Source organism: Anastrepha ludens, chromosome 4, assembly GCF_028408465.1.
Source record: "Anastrepha ludens isolate Willacy chromosome 4, idAnaLude1.1, whole genome shotgun sequence".
NCBI classification, from domain to species: domain Eukaryota; kingdom Metazoa; phylum Arthropoda; class Insecta; order Diptera; family Tephritidae; genus Anastrepha; species Anastrepha ludens.
Window position 1 is genome coordinate 22119867 of NC_071500.1, and position 27503 is coordinate 22147369.

General features: G+C 39.1%; 1 protein-coding gene across 1 annotated transcript; it reads right to left on the bottom strand.

Moving 5' to 3' along the window:
* On the bottom strand, window positions 1-27503 carry LOC128861126 (uncharacterized). Its single transcript, XM_054099039.1, has 10 exons — window positions 27361-27503; window positions 26971-27061; window positions 21869-22183; window positions 18528-18617; window positions 18402-18407; window positions 13285-13357; window positions 8655-9316; window positions 4100-4154; window positions 3817-3843; window positions 1-917 (listed from the first exon to the last, which is right to left on the bottom strand). The coding sequence occupies exons 1-10, from the start codon at window positions 27501-27503 to the stop codon at window positions 178-180; spliced, it is 2202 nt and encodes a 733-aa protein (XP_053955014.1). The 3' UTR covers window positions 1-177.

Genomic DNA, 27503 nt, shown 5'->3' on the forward strand with positions numbered 1-27503 from the left:
GAAATTTTTATATTTTCATGGCTTTACATAGTAATACATTTAAGTAGTATTTATAATTAGATCATAATACACATAAAGCACCTAAAATAAAAATAAAAGTGGGTGTATTCCCATTTTTTGATTGAGCCTTCCTACCTATCCTTCAAATGTACATAAGCATTTTAATATACAAATATATCAACATTGCGGAACTTGCAAATTGCCACTGCTAACCGAAGACCGACCACTCATTGCCCAATTCGCATCGAAGCCACAGGCGGAATCCGAGTCTGAGTCCATTAGCATATCAGATGGGGTTCGCCCAATAGGTGCTCGTTTTTGACTCGGCGTCGTAGGCATACTGCTGTAGCCAAAAACTAAATTCGAACTGGAATTCGATGATGAAATGGAATCACGTGGAGAATCCGTTACCACGGACGAAGTGACCGATGAGCGGATTGTTGGAGTCGTTATAGATTTTAGCCTTTTCTTCACAAGCGCATCCATATTCTTCGGAGGTGGCATAATTGCCTTGTCGCCTTGGTTGTCTTCGTGGTGTTGTATATTATCAGCAGAGCCCCAAGTTTTGTGCAAGTTTTCAAAATTACTTGTTAGACTATTCATGTTGACAGGAACACTTGCACGTGAGGATACATTTAGCTTTTTGTTACTACTTTTATTACTACTTTTGCCGCCAAGAGTTTCAAACCCTAATGGTTTGGTCTTCGTCATCGGATTCCGTGTCGTACCACCGAGTTGATGATGATGATGACCTTGTGGATGGTGTCGGTGAGATCGCTGGTGAAGACGACTTGCTGCTCCTGTGTGAGAGAGCGTATGAGCATTGCCCACTCCCAAGAAGTTGCTGAACGCTTCTGTTGTCTTCTTCACTCGGACATTCAAAGAACCAATCCGAAGGAACCCGGAATCTTTTTCGGCTGTTAAGAAGAGAAAGAATGAAAACGTATATATAAATTTATGAGATGGAACTTATTTTAAGAATCAAAAATAGGTTTTTCATTATATCTAATGCTTAAAGTGGACTTTAAGAGGATAATCTCTGATAAAAAGAAAATTTAGACGGTGTTTTCTTTGACTAGAAGTGCTTAGGGGGTGCAACTGCTTCTGGCTATGCATTTACAGTTCTGCTACTGTGCTTCAACCCGACTCTTGGGATGTGCTTGTGTCCAACGACGTGAACCACCTATGTGCAAGATGCGGTATCTTACGGCTAAAAGAGTTTAAGGGTTCAATAAAGTCTCTATTTAAGCAAGCGGCTCCCCATATAAATTTATATACAAATTTAAATCCCACGGAGTGGCCTTTAGCCCTAGACTTGGGACTCTTTACATAAAATTATTTCCAATGAAAAAAAAAAACAAAGCCTCGGATGAGGCCATGGCCTTTTGATGAAGACTATGGCAAAAGTTTTAAGAACTATGGTTGATGTCCTCGTAAGAGAAGAAAGGCTAACATCAACGCTATTTAAGATGTGCGATGGACGGGGCAAAACAAAACGACTTGGACCTAGGGACGTTTACTCCGGTGGGCGAGTGTTTCACAATAATCCGCATCAAAGAGAGATTCATGCTGCGAGTGAAGAGAAGGAAAATGTGACCAAAGACGACGTCTGTGAGCGTCTGGAACGTACTTACGAGTGTTGCCTTCTCCACCACATAAAAATCATGTTTGACGTCTTCAGTAAAGGAGCACAACAAACTGCACAGCATACAGTTTCTGCTAGTGAGCTACCGCAGGTCTCACCTACGTAGACACTTGAACCAGAGCCGCCTTCCAGGCTTGTTAGGATGAGGTAAACTAATCGCCAATTACTGCACTGGACAGTTTTTAGACAGTAATCGGAGTCAAACCACCCACAGCAGATGAAGCGCTCCAGATAGCCCAAGAGACCCGCGGAACCTTGGCACAATTATGTTCTGGATATTGTAGCAGGTTAAACTCCTACCTATCCAGAATTCACCCCGACATACCAAACATATGTCCAGCATGTGAAGGCACCCCGCACGATACTAACGACTTTTTCACATACCCTATCAAACCCACTCATCCTCTCCCTCTGGACCCAACCTGTCGAAATAGCAAGTTTCCTGGGCCTACCATTAGGTGAGCTAGACGAAGACGATCGGTGATTTACATTGCACTGACAGGGTTTAGTATTGCTGATACAACAACATTAACGCCGGTAACCCAATCCTTGACGACGGGACTCTCGTTCCGTTACCCGACTATGACGAGGTGGGAATATTAATAGCGTGGCGAAAGAACAATAAAGCCGCGGAAGCCGACGGTCTGCCGGCTGAGCTATTCAAATATGGCAGCGAGGAGGCAGGTGAGGTGCATATTTCAGCTACTCCTATCCACAATATAATCAGATTAATGAACTGTTTGTCGATTGAAGTTTAAGAGTGCTTTGACCAACCCAAAAGAAAGGATCACCCTTCCACCGCCCACTACAGACACGGAATTAGTCATCCAAATATCATTTACAAGGTCCTATCGAGTGCACTGTGCGAAAAAGGCGAAGTCTATTACAGCACTCCGGCACACTCGAAGTGTAACCAATTTCAGACCGCTCGCGCAGTTGATGCAATGGCATCAGCTGTCTGTTAGTTGGCTAAATGACAGCCCAGAGTATTGTGTACAAGCGCCCGGAAGCATTTTGCCGAGAGTAAGAGCGAAAAAAGAAAACCAGTAATGGGTTTCAAACGTAATAGTTAGTTTGTTCGTAATAGGCGATTTTTCGTGAGCTCGACCCGCTTAAAGTAAATAAAGTTTTTGTTTATTGCACCATTACTCGTTACAATGATAGCAGGGTAGCATCGCGAAACGTCATGAAGGTGGTCATCAAAAGATTGCAATGTCACGTGAAAGTTGTCAAGAAATGGAGAAGGGACTTGAGCGAAGTCCCCGACGAAGTGCCGATCAAAGTCAAGCCTTACAAGATCCTGAACTCACACCAAAGCAGCAACGAGTCAGACTTGAGAGAGCGAAGGAATTGCTTCACTTGGCCGAAAGCGATCAATTTCCAAACATTGTGTGCAAATTGAGCAATTCGTAAACTCCCAAAACGACAGAGTTTACTTGACCGCCCGTTTACACCATAATTTGAGCCATAGATTGACCACCAGGAGGCAGCACCCACCACGGGTAATGGTTTGGACCGCAAATGGGCTCTTTTTAATCGTTTTCATCGAGCCTGGCGTCAAGGCGTATTATCGAGAAAGTATTCTGGAGGTTGCTTTGAAGCCTTGGGCAGACAAGCATTTCGATGGCAGACCATGGACGTTTCAACAGGACTCGGCACCGTCTCACAAAGCTCGAGTGAACCAAGAGTGGCTAAAAAAACAACGTTCCGAACTTCATAACGCACACAATGGCTCTCAAATTGACCAGACGCGAATCCGATGGATTATTCTCTTTGGGCCATTTTGGAGAGCAAGGTTCGAACTAAAAGATTCACCAGTCTCGAGGTGCTGAAAAAAGCCTTTGTCCACGAGTGGTCCAAATACCTACAAGTCACATTCGGGCTGCTTGCGAACAGCTTCTGGACCATATCAAGGCCATAGTCAAGGCAAAAGGAAGTCATATCGGGCAAAAGTTAATCGATTCTTAATTTTATATTATTTTCACACATTTTTTACTTTGAATTGAATAAAAGTAATTTTCCACACCAAATTTATGGCCTTTTTAATTGGTTACACTTCGAGTGCCGGACCAACTGCTAAGAAATTATCTATGTGGCTTTTTATATACTTTTTATATTATTCAGGGTTGTAGAAGATATTACAATAATTTTAAGAACAAATTTATATTTACCTGCTGCTTTTTTCTTTGCCTTGATTTCTGAAAGTATTTGAAAAAATTCAACGATTAATTGACTTAAAATTATTAAAACAAACTGGATAAAATTAATATTCCAAACTGAGTATATTTCTACATATATGTAAATGTGTGCATGCGAACGAGTGCGTGTGTAAAAATTCTACATACTTATCGAGGGGTGTTCCAGTGAGTGAGACAGTAGAAAGCAAATTTTTCAAGTGAAAAAGCGTGCAAGAAATTAAACTAAAATACGGTAATGAAACAAACAAGTACTTACCGTTAGAGTAGAAATAAAATATAACTTTGCCCAAATGGCTTGGAGGGTGCCAGAAAGTTTACAATAGCTACAGCAGAAATTAAAGCAACGCGCTACTAGAACTGAATAAAATTGAATAGGTAGAAACATATACTCGTACATACATATAAAACAATGAAGCTCAATAAAGTCAAATAAAAAAATATATATTTTTAGTCTTTGAAAAACTTTAACTCTGTGCAAAACATAATTTATTAAAAAAAAAAAAAATTGACACAAATATGTAACACGCAATGTGGGTAAAACTCCAAAAACAGACAAAAAAACGCATCACAAAATAGAATATAAAAAAAATTATATGTAAAAATTATGTATATTTATCATATTATAATAAATGAACACTGTTAGTCGGCGCTGGCATCACTCGTTTGCTCAAATAAATCCTGAGCTCGTTTACGCCGACTATACTTGGGTGCACTGCGTTCAACTTGCCTCCATGAGTTAAAGGTGCCACCAGCCATCGATCCACCACCCTCGATTACTTGTTGACGCATCGCTTGAATTTCTAAATAGGAGTGCAGCGACGTAGGCCATGTGCATACAGAAATATAACAATGATAAAATTTATTTAATTGAAAATTGTTCTTTTAAGTATTTCTTAACTTTTGTAGAACTTAAGTGGGTGAATATGATTCTCAGGCTTGTGAATAGATGAACACCATTATTATTATTATTTTTTTTTGTTTTTTGTTTAGCACAAATGAGTTGCATATCAGATGCGCATACAAACTTATGTTATTGGAAGTGTGGGTTTGTCGATCAAGTGATGCTTTGTTTTTATTTGGGCATAAGTGTACATATATATTTATGCATGTAAATTGAAATTAAAATGAAAATTAGGTTATTACTTGCGGCGTTATACAGACACCATGCGATTTGCGCGTAAATGATGTTGACCTCAGATTTGTCCACTTTTAATGCGCGCATGAAGAATGAAAAATAAACAGATTAGATTTGTAATTACATACATACGAGTATATTTAGGTATGTGTGTGTGCGTATCTTATGTAATTTGTGCTTTTAAGGACAAGCAATTTGAATAGGTATTTGGCGAAAGTTGTAGAATACAAATGTTCAAAAACAAACAAAAATTAATAAAAAAATACAGTAAAATAATAAACTTTGCAAAAGCTTACAAATGCACAATACAAAGTGTCCATTTATTTTGTAATTTTTGCTTTTGATCCTATATTGCTTAAAATATACACAAAATCTTCGGACCTGATTTAGAAACGTAGCTTGGAGCAGAAAGTTGAATAAAAATTAATAAATGCATAAAAGATGGGTTGAAAAAGAGGTCCCTGGCCTAATACAAAGTTGGCACTAGTTTTATTGCATTCGCTAACCTTAACCTTTTGGGCACGGAGCCGCTTGACGGGCGAGCGTCGCTGAGGACGAGAGGTATTGGAGTGCGTAGTAAAGGAAATAAATACTTTGAACGTTATAAAAACTAAGGCTTCATTTAACGCAAGAAAATTTTTTCATAAAATCAAAAAATAATTATAAACAAACAAATTGATAAAAAAACAACAAAAAGAAGTTTGGTTGTATTTATGTAGACGTTTTATATTCCGGCATTGTGTGGCATCGTTCAAATTGACGAAGCAATGTCGTCATCTTCCGTCTTATCAGATTCAAAGTAATATTCGTCAGAACTGTCACTATCTAACGTATCATCTCTAGATCGCTTAGACATCGTGCGTAGGATAAAATATAAAATACAATACATAAAAAGCCTCCTGGTTCCTCTGGCAGTGATCCTGAGAGACTGAATCGAAGAACTGAAATTCATTCTGACTCTACCGTCGTCTCACATCGTAAGTTTATATTTGAAGGAAGATAAGACTTCATCGCTAATGGCCCCTAATGTATTTGAATGAAAGCGTGACTCTTTTACTATACCTATGCATATCTTATGCCGACACGCGTCCGTAACGGTAAAACGGCTTAGCCGGCTATATGCCGACACTCGTCCCCAAAGGGTTAAAAAGAGGAAGGTGGAACACCACTCTGAAGGAATGCGAAAGCGGTTCCAGAGGGCGACGGTTCTAAACGAGGTGGAATTTTTTAGTCTCCAGACGTACCATTGCCACGACAGCAGCTTTGATGATGTATTCGGCATTTTCCACCCTAATATCCGTAAAAAAAACCTTAAAAAGACAGCTGTTAAAATTTCACGATATTCTATTCATTAGTTTTTTTGCTAAGAGTGATGCTACTTTTGTTAATTTCGAAACAATGGATCAAACAGAATTTCGTGTTTTAATTTTACACGGATTCTGGATGGGAAAAAATACCGCTCAAGCGAAGCAATGCGTTGAAAAGTATTATGGGGACTGCGCTCCATCAGAAACAACAATAAAACGATGGTTTGTTGATTACCAAAGTGATCGTAGAGACACCGATGATGCACAACGCAGTGGACGTGCAAATGAGGCGGTAAAACCAGAAATCATCCAAAAAATCGTTTTCAATGATTGAAAAGTTAAGTTTCGTGAGTTAGCTGACATCGTAAAGATATCGAAAGAAAATCTTGGCTTTATATTACATGAGCATTTGACTATGCGAAAGCTCTGTTCCAAGTGGGTGCCGCATTTGCGCACTGTTGACCAAAAACAAGAAAGTGTTGATGATTCTGAACTGTGTTTGGCTATGTTTAAAAGTAATAAACCGGAGTTTTTGCATCGATATGTGACAATGGATGAAATATGAATCCATCACTTTACTCCGGAATCAAAATGAACGTCATCTGAGTCGACAGTAACTGGTGAACCTTGTCCAAAGCGCCCGAAAGCAGAAAAATCAGGTGTAACCTTTCCACTCGGTGGCCTCGCTATTTTGGGATGTGTGTGGTGTTGTTGTGAACGAAAACAAAACGAAGTACCTCCTGTCATCAAACAAACAATCGACACTCGCGTATGGGCACCCACGTCACTGTTGACAGTTATGATTTCGAGGTTGTAAAAGACTTCGTATACTTAGGAACCAGCATTAACACCGATAACAATGTCAGCCTTGAAATCCAACGTAGAATCTCTCTTGCCAACAAGTGCTACTTTGGACTAAGTAGGCAATTTAGTAATAAGGTACTCTCTCGACGAACAAAACTAACGCTCTACAAGACTCTCATCATACCCGTCCTAACTTATGGCGCAGAAGCGTGACGATGTCAACATCCGATGAGGCGACGCTTGGAGTGTTTGAGAGAAAGATTCTGCGCAAGATTTTTGGACCACGTTGGCAGCGGCGAATATCGCAGGCGATGGAACGATAGCACAGCGAATAAAGATCCAGCGGCTACGTTGGCTGGGTCATTCATGTCGTCCGAATGGATACAAACGCTCCGGCTCTGAAAATATTTGATGCGGTACCAGCTGGTGGTAGCAGAGGAAGAGGAAGGCCTCCTCTACGTTGGAAAGGTCAGGTAAATAAGGACTTGGCTTCACTTGGTGTGTCCAACTGGCGCGTTTTGTTAAACTCGGCCAAAATCGCATAAGCGGTTATCGCGCCAATTAGGAAGAAGAAGTGTTGTTGTTGTTGTTGTTGTAGCAGCATAAACATATACATGTATGGGGAATGCTGCTGAAGTGACAGTCCTTGGCCGGATATAAATCCGGGACGTTTTGGTGTTTGGTGTTATATTCATCGATTATCTTGAGAAGGGACATACCATCAACAGTGAATATTTTATAGCGTTTTTGGAGTATTTCAAGGCAAAGAATGTGCAAAGAAACGTCCGCATATGGCAAAAAAAAAATTTGTTTCATCAAGACAAACAACGCACCGTGTCACGAGTCAATCGAAACAATTGCAAAACTTCGAATTGCTCTCACATCCACCGTATTCACCGTGTATCACTGAAACTGATGCCTAACTGATGCAAAAGATAAATCGTTCTACGAAAGTGGTATTGAAATATTAGAGCGGCGCTGGAATTTGCGTTGTTCTTGGTGGAAATTACGTTGATGCATAAAACTAATTTTGAACAAAAAAAAAAAGAAAGTATTTTCTTTGTTAGGCCCGTGACTTTTCAGTCCATGTATATAGCGGTAAAGAATTGCAAAATAAAAAAGTGAAACAGCAAAGTTACATAAATAGTTCACTACAAAAGCGGGGTATATTGCTACTATTTTCTAAATGCTTTTTTTTAGTAACAGTTTCAGATTTAGTATAATAAAAAATTATAATGAATAAATATCTAGGCAAATAAAGCTGTATATGTATGAAACTGAAAAGTCCAGAAAATTAATTCGGGTTAGCTAAAAATGTTTTGTGATTATATTGAATAAAATTGTTATTTTTTGGTATATTTACTTATATATATATATATTTGTATAGATGTGCATGTATGTAACAAACGAAATAAAAGTAAAAATTAAATCGAAAAACTAAATAAAATAAAAATTGAAAATTAGTTAAAACATGTTAAATAGCAGTAAAAAGAAGTAAGGTATTGCCAATATTATTTATAATATATACTTTATATTAAGCATATGATGCAATATTATTATTCCACAAGTGATGGATTAGTCACATGCTCGTTGGTATTTCGGTTGCCAGCGACGGCGGCACGCAGCGTTTTACGCAAGAAACTCTCTTTACGACGTTGAGTACTTTTCTTTGGCGTATCTTTGGCACTTTGCTCTGCAAATTTGCTCATTGCAATGTCAACACCATTTTCCTCACTTTTCGCACTACCAGCGCTAGAAATCGAGACGCCATCATCGCTAGCTCGACGAGCTGGTGTACCAGGCGTTAGGCTATCATTGCTTTTATTTAGTTGCACATTTAGTGGTGTTGCGGGTGGCGACATTGCCTCAGATCGCTTTGAAAGATCTTGCTCGGGTGAGAATAAGGACATTGCCATTGCCGTTTTGGGACGCTGCCGTGAAGTAGGCGCTGTCGCTGTCATAACTGATTGCGCCCGCGAAACGCTGGTCTTACTGCTGGGTGTCATTGTCGAGTAGGCTTTCGAAGCGTATTTTTTGCTGCGTACAGTGCCACCGCTGGCACCCTTCAATAGCGAGCGCGCCCAGTTGTTATTGTAAGGCTCAATTTCATGCGCATAGAAATCACTGTAGTACTCACTGCTGAAGGTTGATGGCGAAACGCTGGTGCTTTGTTTGCTGTAGTCCAATGGCTTATTGCCACTCCAGTCCACTAGATCACGATTGGCTTCTATGGGGTGCAAAAATGAAAGGTAATTCGTTAACTAAAATGAAATCGGAATATTTGGGATAAGAAAAAATAATAAAACTAATAAGAACCGATATCTATGTACGTATGTAGTATGTATGGCACTCGATTGGGAACGCTTTGTATGAGCGGGCTCTGTTGATTTTACGCTTATCTTTTCAACTTCCTTGGTCGATGATAATCGTTTGAATATGCCGCCATAGAACGTAAACACAATAAATTCGTTAAACAACCAAAAACCGAAAACTACTACAATAACAAAAACTACCAACCATTGACGCTTCTGTGTCAATATCAACTTGCTCCCAAAATTATATTTTAATACTCATGTGCCCCAACGGTGCACCATATCTTGAACTGATATCGTTGAATAATCACCCAAAATCACAGTCAACTACTATGTAAATATTGAAGCCATAATTGAGCAATTAAAAGGATTCTCATTTATATAGTACAACAACAATGAACTACGTTTTTAGTTATCACACAATTCAATTGAGCAAATAAATTAAAAAAATAATAATAATGTACGGGTATATGCACTCGTATGTATGTATGTAAGTATGTACATGGCAGGAGGTATACAGTATGTGGGTAATAAAAAAGAAATGCCGCCGAAAAACAATCGATTGGTTCGATTGGAAATAATTATAGATATCACCGCAGATAGACAAATTTAGTAGGAAAAATAATAGTTAAATAGAAATTACAGTCTGGTATGTAGATAAAATAGATTGGCGGGCGATAAGGCTAAGTTATCGTTTATTTAACTTTAAAGTCCAAATTGTATCTGGCGGCAGTTAATCGTCCGAAACTGAATACGTTTTCGCTCAAAAGTGAATATGCAATATGCAGGGTGGTCCATATAGTCGAACATTTTCTATTTCTTTCGGTATATTTTTGCTTTATTCGAAAGAGCAAGCATTTCATTCATGTGGCTGCTTCGACTGGCCTCGCAGTGGGTACATCACCGGGATCAAATTGCTTCCGGAATATATTCAGAAAATTCAAAATACAAGTTTATTCCTCAAAAATTATGTTAGTTATCGTCTTCAAAGTACTCCCGAACAACTGTAACGCACTTATGCCAGCGTTTTATCTAGCCCTCGAAACATTTATGGAACTCCATTTGTGGTATATCCATCAGAGGCGTCTTTGATTTTTCTTTTTACTTCCTTTCCGCTGTTAAAACGCATTCCCCGTAGTGGTTTTTTGACTCGATCAAAGCGAAAAAAAACGCAGGGAACCATATAAGGTGTAGTCGATGCTTGTTGGATGGTAATTGTTTAGTTCTTGGTAAAAAATTCGGGGATAATGATGGCACTGTGCGACGATGCGTTATCAGGGTGCAACACCCACGAGTTGTTTTCCGAAAATCCCTTCTTTCTTTACTTCACGCAAACGTCTCATTAAAAAATTAGCGGTGCAAAATCCCTTCTTTCTTTACTTCACGAAAACGTCTCATTAAAAAAATTCGTGGTGCACAATACCGTAAAACGATGTGTTTTCTTAGTTCATTCGGAGCTCTTCACTCACTCTGATGTCAGGATTGCGTGTCATACTCATAAACCCACGTCTTGTCTTCCGTAGTGATGCGTTCGACGAATGTTGAGCCGGATTGAGCCTTGGAAATCGTGTCTTTTGTGATATCATGAAATTCGGGTCCATTGGGACCATCTTTGCAGCAACACGGCGAAACTCAAACCATTAACTACAACGTCCTGAAATTTAATATAAGCTCGTTGTTGCAAATTCAAAACTCTCTTCAAAACTGTAAAAAATCGAAAACACGTGCAGAGGTAGATTTACTCAAGACGTAACTTTTACAAATGTCAAACAACGACGATACAACTTTGGTAGGAATGTTAATCACAGATGTGGCAGCATAACAAAAAAAAAAAATATATAACTCGAATCTGTTGACTTAGAACGTGACCTGGGAGTTGTTCTGAGAACTTTTTGACCATGAGTCGAAATTTAATGCATTCGGATCAGATGACCCTTCAAAAGTTTGGTGAAAAGAAAATACAGAACTGGATGGATAAAATTGCATTCCTACCGTTAAGCATGTAGGAGGAAATGCAGTGGTTTTGGGCTGCATCTGGAGTAAGAAAAATTCATGTATTGATGTTAAAATGGGCAAACATCTGAATTGAAAAAATTTTAAAGAATAATTTGCATGATAGTGCTGTTAAACTTGGACAGGATTCTAAAGGGTTCTTATTTCAACAAGACAATGACCCAAAACACTAGTCTTATCTCGTGCACGAATGGCTTATTTATCACTGTAAGTTGTTTAAAACTCCACCTCAATCACCGGATCTGAGCCCCATTGAGCATGTCTGGGAGGCCTGAGAGAGAAGAATCAGAAAGCATAAAACAACATCAAAGGCGTCACAAAAGACAGCTCTATGGTAAGTGTTGAGTGGGAGAAAATTGCAGCTAATGAAACCAAGGTATTGGTAAAAAGTATGCATCGACGTTTGGAAGCAGTTATTAAAGCTAAAGGTGGACCAACAAAGTACTGAATACTCGTTGTTTCTATTATTTTTTTTATAAAATATTCTATGTACGAATAATATGTTTGCACAAAATTGTTCCTTATTTCGCTATTACCTTAAGTTCTCTAATTCCAGAGATGAATTTGGAAGTTTTTGTTCCTTAAATATTGAATAAAAATGTTATTTTTTACGAATATACTAGATGTGTTCAAAAATTATCACGAATTTTGTGTTTTTTTCAAAAACTATTCATTTATTCATTAATATCTATTTTATCCCCTTCAAAGTAATCCCCATGAGATATTATGTACTTATGCCAACGTTTTTTCCTATCTTCGAAGCACTTCAAAAAATCATTTTTTTATCTTGTTCAGCTTCTCTTTCGACGCTGTCTTTATCTCGTCAATCGTAACGTAGCGTCATCTTTCTATGAGCCTCTTCAGTTTCGGGAACAAGAAAAAGTCACCGGGGCCAGATATGGGGAATACGGTGGCTGTGGCATCATTAGTGTGTTGTTTTTGGCCAAAAAGTTGCGCACAAGCAACGATGTGTGAGCAGGGGCGTTATCGTGATGCAATAGCCAATTTTTGTTCTTCTACAAATTCGGGCATAACTTGCAGGTAATATTCCTTACTGACCGTTTTACCCTGTGGCAAGAACTCATGATGCACAACGCCCCTGCAATCGTGGAAAACGGTAAGCAAAACTTTTACATTCGACCGAACTTGGCGCGCTTTTTTCGGTCTTGGTTCGTGCGGCAACTTTTGGTCGAAATAGAGCAGTATTGGTACGAATTTTGCGGCGACCCGTCTCATGCCCAAATCATTGAAAAAAATCGAATGGCACGTGTCAATCGATATGTCTAGGTCCTCAGCAACTTCTTTAACTTTGATTCGATGATTGGCCAGTACCATTTTCTTCACTTCATCAATTTTTTCGTCTGTTGTGAAGTGTTCGGGCGTCCGGTACGCTTTTCGTCGTTCACATCTCCTCGGCCTTCTGAGAACATTTAGTACCACCGCTAAACGTTGCTCTGGTCCAAAGTAGCTTCTCCGTATAATACAGTCAACATTCGGAATGCATTCGCGCACTTAATTTCGTTTTTCACACAAAATTTGATAGAGGTTCTTTGATCTATCTTTTTGAATAGGTAAAAATCGAAGACGGGCCGAAACACGTGCAAGCAAAGCAGCTGTCAACAATTAACTGAACATTCAAAATGGCCGAACTTGTCGGCATGAGTGATACTTTTTCGCGATACCTTTTGAACACACCTCGTACATATTAAAATGTTGGGTTTTTTTGTATAAATCGTGCTAAGTATCTAGTGTATTTGTTTATACACGTGTGAGTGTACGAATAAATTGTGTGACCACTATATAAATTTGCTGTACTATATTCACTTGTGTAATTATGGAATTTGTAATTAATAAATTTTCAAAAACTTACTGTAAACATTGACGAGCAGCTCAAAAACATCATTGCGTCCAAATTGCATGGATACATGTAAGGGAGTGTAGCCCTATAAAGAAGAAACATTAAGAACAATTAAAAACCACAAGAACCTACCATCAAGCAAAAGGCTTGAAACTACAAATGACAAAACAACCAACAACAAATCAAATTAAAAAGCTGACAAATTTAAAGTGTAACACGTCCAACAGGCAGCCGGAATAAATTTTTGAGAAGCGCTACGAATTTGCAACTTACACTGTATGTGGTATAACAAAATATGCGCACATCCATACATACATGCAGATATGTAAATATGTATATGTGAATATATATATATACTTGTATATGTGTGCGTGTGTGTGACTTATCTTCGGAAAGAAATTGTCAATCAAGTATGTAGCATTTTAAAATTTCACCGAAATTGACATTGTCTCGGCTGCTGTTGTGTAACATTTCATTTCATTTGTTGTAGCAATTTGAAATCTGTTACATGATTTTCGTTATATTCAATTTCACAGCGAATACGAAATTTTACAAGTGGCAGAAGGCAAATATTCACTGCAGCACACACAGACAAATACGCAAATATAGACTGGCATATCGAAAGTGTGAAGATTTTTTGTTTTTGAAATGCCTCCTGGGAGGTGTGAGTAGCAAAAAGGGTTGTGACGACATCCTGCCCATTTATAGGTAGAATGTAGAGATTCGCACAGCATATGTCACATTTGTCGATAAAATGCAAAGGAAAGTGACTGACAGGCGCAACATTTCAATTGAAAATTGTACTCTGTTTTTTTTTGGCATGTTTTAAAATCGAAGACATCGAAGCGTACTTGCTGTGAAATAATAAAATGTGACTTCATTTTGCATGAATTCATAATATATTGCAGTGTAAAATACTTACACACAAACAAAATACACAATATGCATGCATGTAGCTATGGATGTATGCATTGATATATACGTGTATGTAAACTGATTACAGTAGGAATGAACATTTTGTCGATTTTAATATTTAAGTAGAGAATGATATGCAAACATATACATTTATAATAAATTATAAACTTATCTTACAATGTACATATTTAGTACTCTTATAATTTGTAAAATAATTTTGTGATTACAAACAATAATCGCCTAGTCTAAGCCGAAAGTATTTTCTTGTATACAAGAAAATGGGTCATCTACGTTTGAAACTTTGGATAGCTATAAGTAAGACACTAATGATTGGTTTTTCAACGCAAGTTCTTTATTTGAAAGTATGTACATTCCTTACGGCTACTTTTGGAACACTTTTTCATTAAAATAACTACCTTGGCTGGCCTTACAGTAGCCGATGCGATGAACTTAATTTTTCAGCACAGAAAACATAAGGCCTCTTTTTTCGAAAAGACTTGCAAATGGCAAATAAACATACATATGTCGGCAAGGCGGGAAGTGAGCTGCATTAAATTACATGCGCTGGTAAGGCAGTGCGGCCTAATGAGCTATAGCCATACTCGCTAGCGGCGAATCTTACTCGATAACTTTGTTGTTGCTTTCGCATGCAAATTTTGCGTCAAGTTAATCGAGCTATCTCTATGTGATCGGGTAAATGGCGAATATAAGAGGCCAATAGATGATTAGATGCGCAACTCTCTCATTTAATGAGACGCCGCGTTCAGGAACTCGTTTGTGTACTTGGCAGTACTAGAAAATTTCTGAGCTGATAAACAGCGGAAATGGCGGGCTACCAGAAATAAGGCGCTGAAAATAACTGACGGAAACAGTTCGGATTTTATGTTAATGCCGCGATACACAAATTTTGCAGAAATTTATATTCAGATAGGTGGGAAGAATAAAAATGAAGAAGGTGAATATTAAAGTTAGTGCAAGGTTGAGGTTTCAAACTTATAATTTTATCAGTATTTATATAAATATTTATTATTAAAAGAATTGTTAAAAGAATAAGTGAATTTGAGGATGCGTCGGGGGACAATGAGTTTTCAACTACCCAAGTTAGTGGAAGGAGATAATGTAATTGTGTTCCCTTAATTTGTGATTAATTAATCGAAGATTTTTTCTCAACGATAAATATTTTTGTATAAACAATTTAGGGCCGAAATTTTGGTAAAAAATCGATTTTGTTTTTCAGAAACCGCCATTTTCTCAAAAAAATTTACTTAACTTATTGCTTCGTTTGATTACTAGATTTAACATTACTTTAACGAAATCTGTTCGGTTTTTTTGTTTCAGAGGATCCAGTTCAGAGATTTAGTGATCACCGCAAAACGTCTTTTTTGAGAGGAGCTCCCGGAGATCAGCTGTAGCTCCTTTCCAAATAAATATTTTTAATAATACTAAGTCTTAAAATACAGTTAAAAGATAACATAATATGTGTACACATTTTTAGTTCAAGAAATTTAAAAGTTTTCTCAGAAAAAATTCTACAAAACTCGATTTTTTTCAGCCTTCTAACTGCATATACCCCTTACCAGACTACCAGTTTAGACTAAGCAAAAAATAGAATTTTTTTTATTGCACAAATTGTTAGTATAACTACTCAAGAATATGTGGTAAAAATTTTAAAAGGAAATTCGCATTATTCCCTATTCTATGAGCACTTAAGTGACCGTCCGTCGGTTCGGCACCGTAGCGCGCGGTAGTTAGAACGGCGTTTTTCTCGAAAGGACTTTTTTCAACTGGTGGGCACTCTAGCTCAAAAAGTTATCGACCAATCGTTATGAAATTTTTGTAGAGTGTTATCTATTCAATTTTAATTTATATGAACCTTATTCTTGGATTATATTATTATTAAAAATATTTTTTTTAAGCAAAATAGATGAAAAAATGTGGTATGAAAAAATGACATTGTGTTCAAGCGCCTCAAAAACATGCAATTTTCAATAATATTTTTTCAAAATTAGATTCATATTCTTAGGAAACATGTTGTGAGTGCAAAAAAAAAATTGTCGTTAATTGCAGAGAAAAATTACAACTTCAGGAATGCCCACCAGCCAGGTACTCGAATGGCGATCGTCCATGAACAACTCGCTCTAACACCACTATTTTCAGCGGAAATAGCTTGAAAAAATTTAAAAGTGTACTTAAAAATATGAATAAATTACCCCCTAAGTTTAAACAATTTCTAATTATTCCTTCCTTGTTAAAAAAATTCACGAAAAACATAAAAACTTCGGCCTTCTAAACCGGTTTCCCCCCTTAAAAGTTTTCTTTTTGTCACCCACTTTCTACCTTGCAATATTTTTTATATTTCTTTATAATTTTGTGTTTGGTCCTCATTATTTTCGTAGTTTATGTTTGATACGTTAAGTTAGGCTAGCCTGGTTGGCAATAAGCCACGCATAGACCTTTTGGTCCCTAGCGATACCAGATGAAGACCGACCTCTATGAACCCTTAAAGTAGACATCATGTAGGATGCCAGCGATTTTGGCGAATCTAAGCAGAGCTGGGAGATCCGCTTTTGGGACGTCCTCCAGATCCTCAAACAATGGGGCTCCCAGGCACTTTAAACGCGTTTTTAATAACGCCGAACAGACGCACAGAAGGTGTTGTAAAGGTTCCTTTAAGTTTGATAATTTCATAAAAATTTTAATTTTTGGCTTTTTATGTTCTTTATACTCGCTGCCATTGTAAAAGCTCAAGTTTTTTCTTAGTGTTACTTCCGGTGTGCATCACTGGCTAAAGTTATAAAAAATAAACATTTGAAATCTCACGAAAAAGAGAGTTTCACATCTTTTCATCTATGCAGCAAAGGTGTGCGTGAAATACTAATGACTTTAGAACGTAATTTTTTGTAGCTTCGGAAGGTGATTCAACTTTTTGTAAGTAAGTTTTTAATTATTCGGAATGCTGTTCAAGCGTAAATGAACCCATATACAGGGCTGCCCATATTCGACGGACCCATCTGACACCCTGTATCTTTTGACAGATTCCAATCGACGAGGCTTGTCCGCAGGCAACAATCTTTGCGTCAATTGAATCTTATACGGGAATAAATGCAAATCAATGAGGATAATTCATTGTAGAGTGGTCCGAGCAATGCCCAACGGCCGAGAACGGCGATTTTGGGATGTCCTTGGCGACGTCTCAACACTGGCCCGTACAAGAGAAATATTCTCATCCGATCGCCTTGGTCGGTTTTGATTTGGTCTCTTTGGATTAGAAAGAGCATCAGCAGTCGAAAACCTTTCGTATAAACGTTTAATGGTGTTCTTAGAAGGCGCACTTTTCACATTATTCAACGCACGTTGAGTTTTCACAATTGACTTCTTTTGTTGAATGTAAATTTCAACAATTTGGGAGCGCTCGCGTGGCGTGTACTGTTCCAAGGTAAAAATCTGCTTGGACTGAAGCTTTCAACGCGGTATGTCATTAAGCGATCTGACGACTCTGTCAAAAGATACAGGGTTGCCAGATGGGTCCGTCGAATATTAACAACCCTGTAGTAAGCCGCAGCTGTTAGCATAATGCATAATTTTCTGTCGTAATACTTTTTATACAGTAAAAAAAAATTAGTAACTCAAGCTTCAAACCCCAAAGGTCTCAAAATAGTATCAAATGTAACACAGAAGCGGTGGTTCCAACGATTAAAAAAAATGAATAATAATTGGAACGTACACTTCTCTTAGGAGGGATCTACAGTTTAAAGCCGACTCCGAACGGCAAATGGTTTTTTATGAGGAGTTTTTTCATGGCAGAAATATACTGCAAGGTTTGCCATCGCTGCCTAGAAAAAACTTGTTCTATCATTTTGCTGCTTCATGCACGAAGGTTTAAACCTACGTTCTCCCGAATGGTAGTCATGTACAAATCCATTCGGCTACGGCGGTCGTCTAATGATTACCTTCTGGTAATATGGACGTTGAACACGATAAAACTATGGAAATCGCAGAATTGGTCCAACATATGAGCGCGGTGCTCATGAACTGAAGATTATCCAAAAAACGTGTTTTCAGATCTTTTAAAGTTATCAATAATAAGATATTGGCTTAATATGCGCTTCTGCTTAAGAAACAGAAATAGTGCTTTTTTCGAAAGTGCGATTTTCGCTTTAGGCGGTTATTGCTTGTGGCCACATACTTATTTCTGTGGTGTTTCATTTACTTACGCCATTCTGTTCACGTTGATTCGGCAAGCAGCAATTTGAAAGAAAGAAACAAAGAAAAAATTATACATATGTATATTTCAAAACTTTCGATAAATCATATCTATTTTCGAGTCCGAGAATACAAACCGTTCTAGCATTCACGTCTGCTTTGTACGTGCCAGCTATTAGTTTGACGACATCCTGGTTCCCATGTTTAGCTGCCCAATGCAATGCGGTCTAGAAATACGAAAATTAATTGTAAAAATTGAAATAAAATATTGTAAATAAAAAACTAGAAAAAAAGTAATAACATAAATTGTATGTATTCTTATGTATAACAAGCAAGGAAGTGCTAAATTTTGTTCGGACCGAACTTTTTACATACGTGCACATTTTAGTAAAATTATCATTCACAAATGCACTTGGGATCATTGAAGTTTTGGTGATTTAAAGAAGAGTTATATAAAAGATGGTTAAATTTCAAGGGCCGATGTTGAATGTGAACCACACCTAAACGTCAACGACACCGTTGGACTTCTTTCTTTGGGGTTATTTGAAAAAAGGGCAATTCAAGAGCTAAAGAATGAGATAATTCGGCACATTAACGGCATAAAACCTCAATTATGCCTCAGCATCATCGAAAATTTGGACCATCGGATGGAGGTATGCCGGCAAGGCCGCGGTATATTTTGTTCCATACGTAATTGAGCCATACCAATATTATCATAATAAAGAGAAATGACAATAATTTCCTAAAAAAATTGTATTTTATTCAAACTCAACACCGGCCCTTGAAACTTAACCACACTTTATAAAAACGATGGAAGATTCGAAATATATCTACAAGATGAAGTCCAAAATAACCAAGACTGGCGTCATTTAAATTTTTTTTGATGGCGCCAACTTTTTAATGAGCCAGTGCGTTGGAAGTTACATCCCTAGCTGACTTCTAGTGAAAGCTTGGTGACATTCGGTTCAGTGGAAGCGAAGTTATTGCGACAGTTTCGAACAAAGAGCTTTTGTTTTAAAATCGGTAAAACGTTTACCGACACATTTGAATTGATGAAAAAAGTTTATGGCGATGATTGTCTATCTCGTGCCAGAGTTCATGAGTGGTGTACACGTTTCAGAGATGGTTGTGAGGACATAAATGACAATAAAGAAACGGGCCGCCCAAAATCAGTAATCACCGAAAACTCCATTGAAATTGTTCGTAAATTTATCAAAAATGAACCAAAATCATCGTTGAAATTCATGGAATCGGAGTTGAATATCTCCAAAACATCGATTTATCGCATTTAAACTGATCATTTGGGCTTATGAAAAGTGCGTACACATTTCATTCCGCACAAGTTGACTGAAAACCAAAAATTGCCAGAATTCAACATTCGAAAGACCTCATTAAAGAGGTGAGAAAAGACGAGAACTTCCTTCACATCATTGTAACTGGTGATGAAACGTAGTATTTCCAACATGAACGTCAAAGTGCCGAATAGAAGACCCCAGACGAGCCACCACTCAAAAAATCGCGTTTGGAGAAGTCAAAAATCAAGTCGATGTTCATTTGTTTTTACGATTCCAAGGGAATTGTCCGCAAGGAGTTCATGCCAACGGGGCTATCTTGGCGTTTGGAAGCGTTTGTTGCTGAATACCGCGAAGAAGGAAGCTGGTGCTTATTGCATGATAATGCATCATCGCATCGATCCACTCTTGTGACTGATTTTTCGACTATAAATCGCATTTTAACCATCAACCACCCACCGCATTTGCCTGATATGGCTCTCTATGATTTCTACCTATTCAGAAAATTGCATTTGGCCATGAAAGGAAAACGTTTTGCGTTCATAGAGGCCATCCAACAGGCTTGTACCGACATCGTGAAAGACATTCCGGTCAATGACCTGAAACACTCTTTCGAAAAGCTTTTAGAACGCGCTAGAAAGCTTGGTATCGAGGCCAGGGGGAACTATTTTGAATAAATAAGTTCCAGTCGTTTCTACTTTACTTCAGTCTTGTTTATTTTGGACTTCACCTTGCATGCCTTCTCTCCGCCAAACACACCGACATGCTGAATAAAATTGACGAACTGTCCTCAACCTCATGCAGGGCTTAAAATAAATCACAAGAAAATGAAAGCCATGCAGAACTTTGACACCTTTACCTACTTGGGTAGTATCATTGCCGTTAAAGATAGTGCGAAACTAGACGTTATCGCCAGAATAAATAAGGCGTATGCACAGCTCCGAGCTACCTGGTCTTCGAGCATCCTCAGCGTACATGCAAAATCACGGATATTTAAGACAAATGTACTATAAGTACTCTTGATTGGATCGGAAACCTGGTTCGCAAATAATTGGATGGATAATAAAATTCAAAGCTATGTGAACAGATGTTTACGCAGGATATGAAAGATATGGTGGCCCAGCATCGTAAGTAACGACAATCTATACGAGATGTGCAAAATCCTGGCGGTAGCTAACATGATAAAACTGTGAAAGTGAAGGTGGATTGGGCATACGCTTCGCAAGGACGTAAACGAAAACTGCCGTCAAGCACTGGATTAGAACCCACAAGGGGCTCGCAAGGTTGGCCGTTCAAAAATATCTTGGAGGACAACTGTCCAGAAGGAAATTGAAACGCCAGGAAAAACTTGGAACGAAATCAAGCTTCTTGCAAAAAATTGAATCAAATGAAGGTGTTTTACTGAGTCTCTATGCCCCAGTGGGAGAAACAGGATCCGATTATGACGAGAAGACTGTCGGGCACCCCAAGCCTCTCTGTCCTTGTTGGGCGAAGTATTAAGTAAATTTCTAATTTTGATCTCGAAGGATAAAATCAGAAACGGAAGAACAAAAATGGTCGGATATCTTATAACCCTGTATATTTGCCTTCATTGCTAATTCATGACAAGTCTTACTTTTTTTCCGCTGTTTTATTAATTTCTACAATACTTTTTATATCACTAGCGAGTGGTTCCAGGGATCCTGCCTGTGACTCGTCTCAGTTTGACACAAAATTGGAATAATCAATTCAAATCCACTCCACTTCACTAAAGACAATTTTTTAACCCTGTTCTGCTTCTTCACTAATTTGTTATTTACTGTAAGCCAAAAACAATATTGCACGCAAAGATGTACACACATATTTATTTATATAAAAATATGCATGCGTGTCACTTGAAGGTCGAGCAATGCAGTCAGAAGGTGCAACTTTCTAGGTACTTAGCAGCAGTTGCAACATGCGTCCTGTCGAGCGAGCGGACAAAGTGTCTCGATGTGTGTTAGCAACAAAAATTACAAGCAGCAAAACAAATCGTCGAGCAAAATAACATGATGTGCCATTAACAGGGACGAAAAATAAATTGCCCTGAAATAGTGAAGCGTCTGCAATAAGCCATTGTGCGAGCAATAAAAACACAAAGCGTACTCGTATAGTACTAACGCATATCATCAAGCAAAAGCTGGCCGAAGACAGGAAATCTTAGCCACCATGGCCGTGTGCATTAAGTTGCCGACTTTGAAGGTCTTTGAACGCCTTTCGAACAGTATGACTTTGTCGATAACAATGGTTGGCTGCGGCGGTATCGCAAGCATCGCATCTGTGTCTTTTTGCCCTAAATGGCCAATCTGCTCCACTTCAGAACACATTTGTTCGGCCATCAATTGAATTGCAACAGATGAGCAGAGGTGGCGGCACTGAATACCAACTGTTGCTGTTGGAGCAACATTGAGTACTCTATCCATTGGCAGTTCAGGAAACAACAGCCACAGTAACGCCAGCGGCAGTAGCAGCACCAGTAGCAACTACAGCGAAATAAATAAATTGCCTTGCATAAGTGAATTCTTGTTTCAATTATTTTCATGTTAACATAATAATTTAGCAAAATAAAATGGTCCAAGCGAGTTTGTTGTACGTGCATTCGGTCCATTGGTCGCTCGACTAGCTCATTGGATGCGACTGAGTTTAAGCTAAGCCTGGTGGAAGGGGGGCAGACGAGGGTAGTGTGAAAGAGCTTTAAGGCTAATGGTGAAATTTCCAAAGAATTGTCTCCTCCACAATGGTCAACTACAGCTATGCAACATGGCATACCACCACTCCAGCACATTGCTGCTGCAACACCCTTCATATACATATGCGATCACCAGTAGAGGTGGGGAATGGGGTATCACGTTGAATTCTTGGGAATTTTTGGTGGTTGAGTTGCGGTAGCTGGAGCAACACTCGATCGATGGTTGCATTGTCTCGATCTCATCGCCACAGTGGCCGTTGCGTTGCAGCATCTAGAACAGCAGCGCAGCACCTGTGGTGGTTGACTTTGCTTAGCCGCTGACTATCGCTTCATCTGCTTGTCGTCGGCATTTAATCTCAATCCATTGTCCTACTCATCTTTCAACGCTTAGCAAAGAATTGTTGGGCCACTGCTTTGGTCGTTGGTCGGTGGGTTTGATTTTTACGGTCATTGGCCGCTGTCGTTATTAGTGATGAAGACAAATGTATTCAGGTAAAAAATAATTTTAATATTTTTAAATAGCGATGGGCCAAGAGTTTTGAACTTTCCCATATTGCTGACATGTACAAATATCAGAAATTTTCATTATTTATACCATTTAATAACTTTCGATTATTTTCGATAAATATTGCTGACATGTACAAATATCAGAAATTTTCATTATTTATACCATTTAATAACTTTCGATTATTTTCGATAAATATTTTTGGAAAGTCCGTTATTTATAACTGGAAGCTTTCATAGTTTTAATATACCCTTTATGCGCTTTATGTGCTTACACGCGTCATATTTAGCTACATATAACCACTTTTGACATGATCGGGATAAACTTCGGAAATCCCTTAGACGCAGGCGATAAATAAAACCGATGGATTAAAATATAAGTAACGTTTTTTGCTTGTGCGCTGCGTTTTGGGCCCGCCAGGTAAAAATCCCCCCAATCAAAACACGAACAAAGCCAAGGATGAGAACTTCCTATACTGATGACCACCTCTGCAAACGAACTAGGGACTATGATTTGAGGGCATGCGCCTGAAATGTTCGGTCCCTTAATGGGGAAGATGCCTCTGTCCGGCTGGTTGATGTACTCGTGAGATGATGGCCGGGGCAAGACAAGAAAAATATGGGACTTTGCGACAACTACTACAGCTGCCATGCAAAGGACCGCAAATTGGGTGTTGGATTTGTTGTGGGAGAGAGAGACTTCGTCGCCAAATACTGTCGTTCACTCCAGAGATTTTTCAACATCTCGCTCATTTGCGCCCACGCCCCGATGGAAGAGAAGGCCGATGCGACCCAAGATTCCTTCTTTGACTACCTGGAAAGTTCCTATGAGCGCTGCCCCCGAAACGACGTACAAATCGTGCTTGACGACTTTAACGCTAGGGTGGGCAAGGAAGGAGTTTTTGGTCCCACAGTCGGAAAATTCAGCCTGCACAACGAAACATCTGGTAACGGACGTACCTCCGCCGAAGAAGAAATACAATTTGCGTGAGCCCGACGAGGTACGACGGTTGGTACGACGAGGAATGTCATGCTGCCGCAGAAAGAAAGGATGCTGCCTGCAGAGCCACGTTGCGAACGGACGCAACGGGAGCCATATGGGAGCGCTACAGGCTTTCAGAAGGTTTCAAGACCGGTTCGTTTTCCTGTAAGAACAAAGTCGGCGATCTGGTGACTGACATCCAGAGCGTACTTAAATTATGGAGGGAACACTTCGGAAACTTGTTAATGTGCATGTCACAGAGAATGTGAAGATCGCGGTACCCCAATCGACGGAACTGTTAACGATTTTGACCGAATTTAAAATAGCGCGTCAGTCGTTTCTTCTTCAAAAGTCAATTGGACATAATAAGTGAGGCCAAGTCCTTCACCATCTGACCTTTCCAGCGCAAAGGAGGCGTTTCTCTTCTTCCGCTGGTACCGCCCCGAATACTGTCGGACGACATGACCTAATCAGCTGGATTTTTATTTCCTGCACTATAGTATATCTATGTCGTCGTGAAGCTCTTACATCTCATTATTTCATCGTCTGCGTTATTTGCTGTCACCAATGCACAAAGGTCTAAACATTTTCCGCAGAATCTTTCTCTCGAATACTTCAAGGTGCGCCTCATCGAATGATGTCATCGTCCAAGCTTCTGCACCATATAGTAGGACGGACGCCGAAGACGAATCATCCTTTTTCAACACAATGCGAACTCTCATGTACAGGGTTGGATTGAAAAGTAATGTAAAGACGCGGAGCGTCTGTCAAGCGATCAACCGAATCGGCTGGTGGGGGAAAATGATCGTTGGACCTTCCCCTTCCACCAGAAACCGGTCCCAGTTCGCTGGCAACAGCGGTGCAGTCAACATCGCACCACGCGTGAAAGCTGTTTTAAAAGTGTGTTAGGATTTTGCAGTGGCGAAAATGCAGCGATCGTTGGAGCAACGTTACTCGATCAAATTTTGCGTAAAGCTAAACAAAACGAGTACCGAAACCATTGGGCTACTCAAGGAGTCTTACGGGGACCAATCTCTGTCCAGTGCCCAGGTAAAATGGTGGCACATGTCGTTCAAGGAAGGCCGGGAGGACGTCGAAGACGAACAGCGATCTGGAAGGCCTTCGATGACGCAAACAGACGAAGATGTGAACCGAACTTCTCCCCTCCGGACTTCTTCTTGTTCCCGCGCCTGAAAAGAAAACTGAAGGGGAGGCGTTTCGACTCCATCGAGGCGATCCAAAAAACTGTGACAGCCGAATTGAACGCGATTCCGGCGGATGAGCTTAAAAAATGTTTCCTGCAGTGGAAGGATCGCTACCAGCGGTGTATTGACGCTCAAGGGTCCTATTTTGAAGAATATAGTTGTATAAGCCAAAAGGTTTAATAAAATTGCTTAAAAAAATAAGGCTCTTTACTTTTCAATCAAACCCCGTATCTCACACACTCTCTCAAGAGAGTTTTTGAGCACTCAAAAGATCAAATTAATGGGTGATCCATCTTAGGCTCTGATTTTTTGCCTAATATTTTTTTTGTTCCCGAACATCAAAAATAAAATGCGAGATCAAGGTTTTTCAACGCCTGAATCAGCTGTTGAATCCTTTAAATAGCTTGTTTTGAAAATTTCTGCAAGCGAATGCAGAATTGTATTGACTAAACCAATAAAGCCATTTTCAACATTGTAAATATAAAAGGCAACCATCGTATTCGTTCGTAGTATAGTAGTGTTCACATATGCCCGATCTGTATCGACTCAAACTTATTACTTGAGGACTTTTACAAAAGTTCAGTCGTTCTACATAAATTGTTTTGCAAAACATTACGTAGAGTGATTGAAAAAAGTGAATTGATTAAAAAGTAAATTGATTGAAAAGCAATTTAATGTTTTGTAATAAATAAAACTAAAACATTTTCGCCATTGATTGTGACAATAATGTATTTCAGCGGGGTATAATTTCTTACGCCAAATCGCGAAGCCAAGTATACCAGGCATAAGAAGCTGAAGGGTTTCCCATCACCGAAGTTATGCAAATCTTTAGGAGTCTCTTATTTATTTGTTTTTCACTTTTACATATTTTACTGGTATCTTTTTGCTATTTTCGATGCAGCCGCCTTCGATGTTTATCAGCAAGTCGCAATCTTTGCCATCTTGCAACCAAACAAAGGATCGGGGTAAAAGCACAGCAGCAAAACTTTGGCAAAGGAATTCTTTTCAAGAGATTTATAATGATTTTGTTGTAGCCGAAAAATGCCAACAATTCTATTGGGTAGACTAAAAAGTCCGGTAACAAATATAAGCAAAATTAAAAAATTTGAACAGTGTGCGTTTACATGAAATACTCGTAAATTTTATTAGGCTAAATATGTGGCATTTAGATTAAAGATCTATTGTAATTTTTAGGGAAGACCCATATTACTCAATTCTAGAACATCTGATTTTTCTGGGAGGAAAACTGATTCAAGTGCATTTCACAAGCCTCTATTGAGCTCAACTTTATTCCGTAGACAGAACACTCATAGGGAATGAAACAATCATCAAAAAGTATCGAGCTTGAGGTTGCAAGTTCCGGACTAAATATAGGATTAATTCGTTAAAATTTCAGTCAAGATCTCTAGGTTTTCACCGCTTCGGAAAATATACTGTACCATCAGCACCTATTATAGTGTAACACTACCAGCTCCAATCAATAATTAAAACAACTTTTGATGGCATTAGATGCCGTGTGCTGCACAAGGGAGACAAACGAAGTTCGAAGCGGAGTTCACCAGGCATGTATTCTATCGCCCGTGTTATTCCTTTTAGTAATAGGAGACATCGTCGAAACAGCCTAAGCCCTCTTTACAACTACGGTCTTAAATGGCTGATGACTAGCACGCTACAACACATCGATTATGCTGACGACATATTTATGTATGCCCCCTGGCACATAACCTAACCGAACTTAAGGAAATGGGTTTCGCACTTCATATCGAATCTGTGTCTGCCTGCCTTAAAATCAATTTTGACAATACGAACGTGATGAGTGTGGCAAATAAGATGGGAGGGTGCGTGGAGATTGCAGGTAACCCTATCGAAACAGTGGATGCATTTACTTACCTCGGCAGCAAAGTTGCCCCGGGCGGTGGCACGGATGTAGACATACGCTCCCGCATCGAAAAAGCCAGAGGGGCATTCGGGATGTTGTATCCTGTATGGCGAAGCCACAATCCGAATTCCAGTTTAAAGTTTAGGCTCTTCAAGTTGGATGTGCTTTCGGTACTGCTGTACAGTGTAACCAGCCGATTACCAGTTTTTACCAACCGCTGTCTAAAGATTATATTCCGAATTTTCCGGTTAAAAATAATGCCAAACAAGGAATTGCTCGAAAAAGCAGATATGGATCCGCTACATTTGAATCAGAAGACAGAAATGAAAGTGGATTGGTCACAATTTGCGCTAAGAAGACGGTAATATAGCGAAGTAGGCAATGGAGTGGAACCCACTCACAGCGAAAGGAAGACCGCCACGCAGGCCAAGGGAAACCTGGAATAGAACTGTGGATCACGAGACGGCTCAACTGGGGTTAAGCTGGAAGCAGGTGAAGACGTTATCCAGTAATCGGATGGGTTTAGGTGTTGTTGGTACCCCAT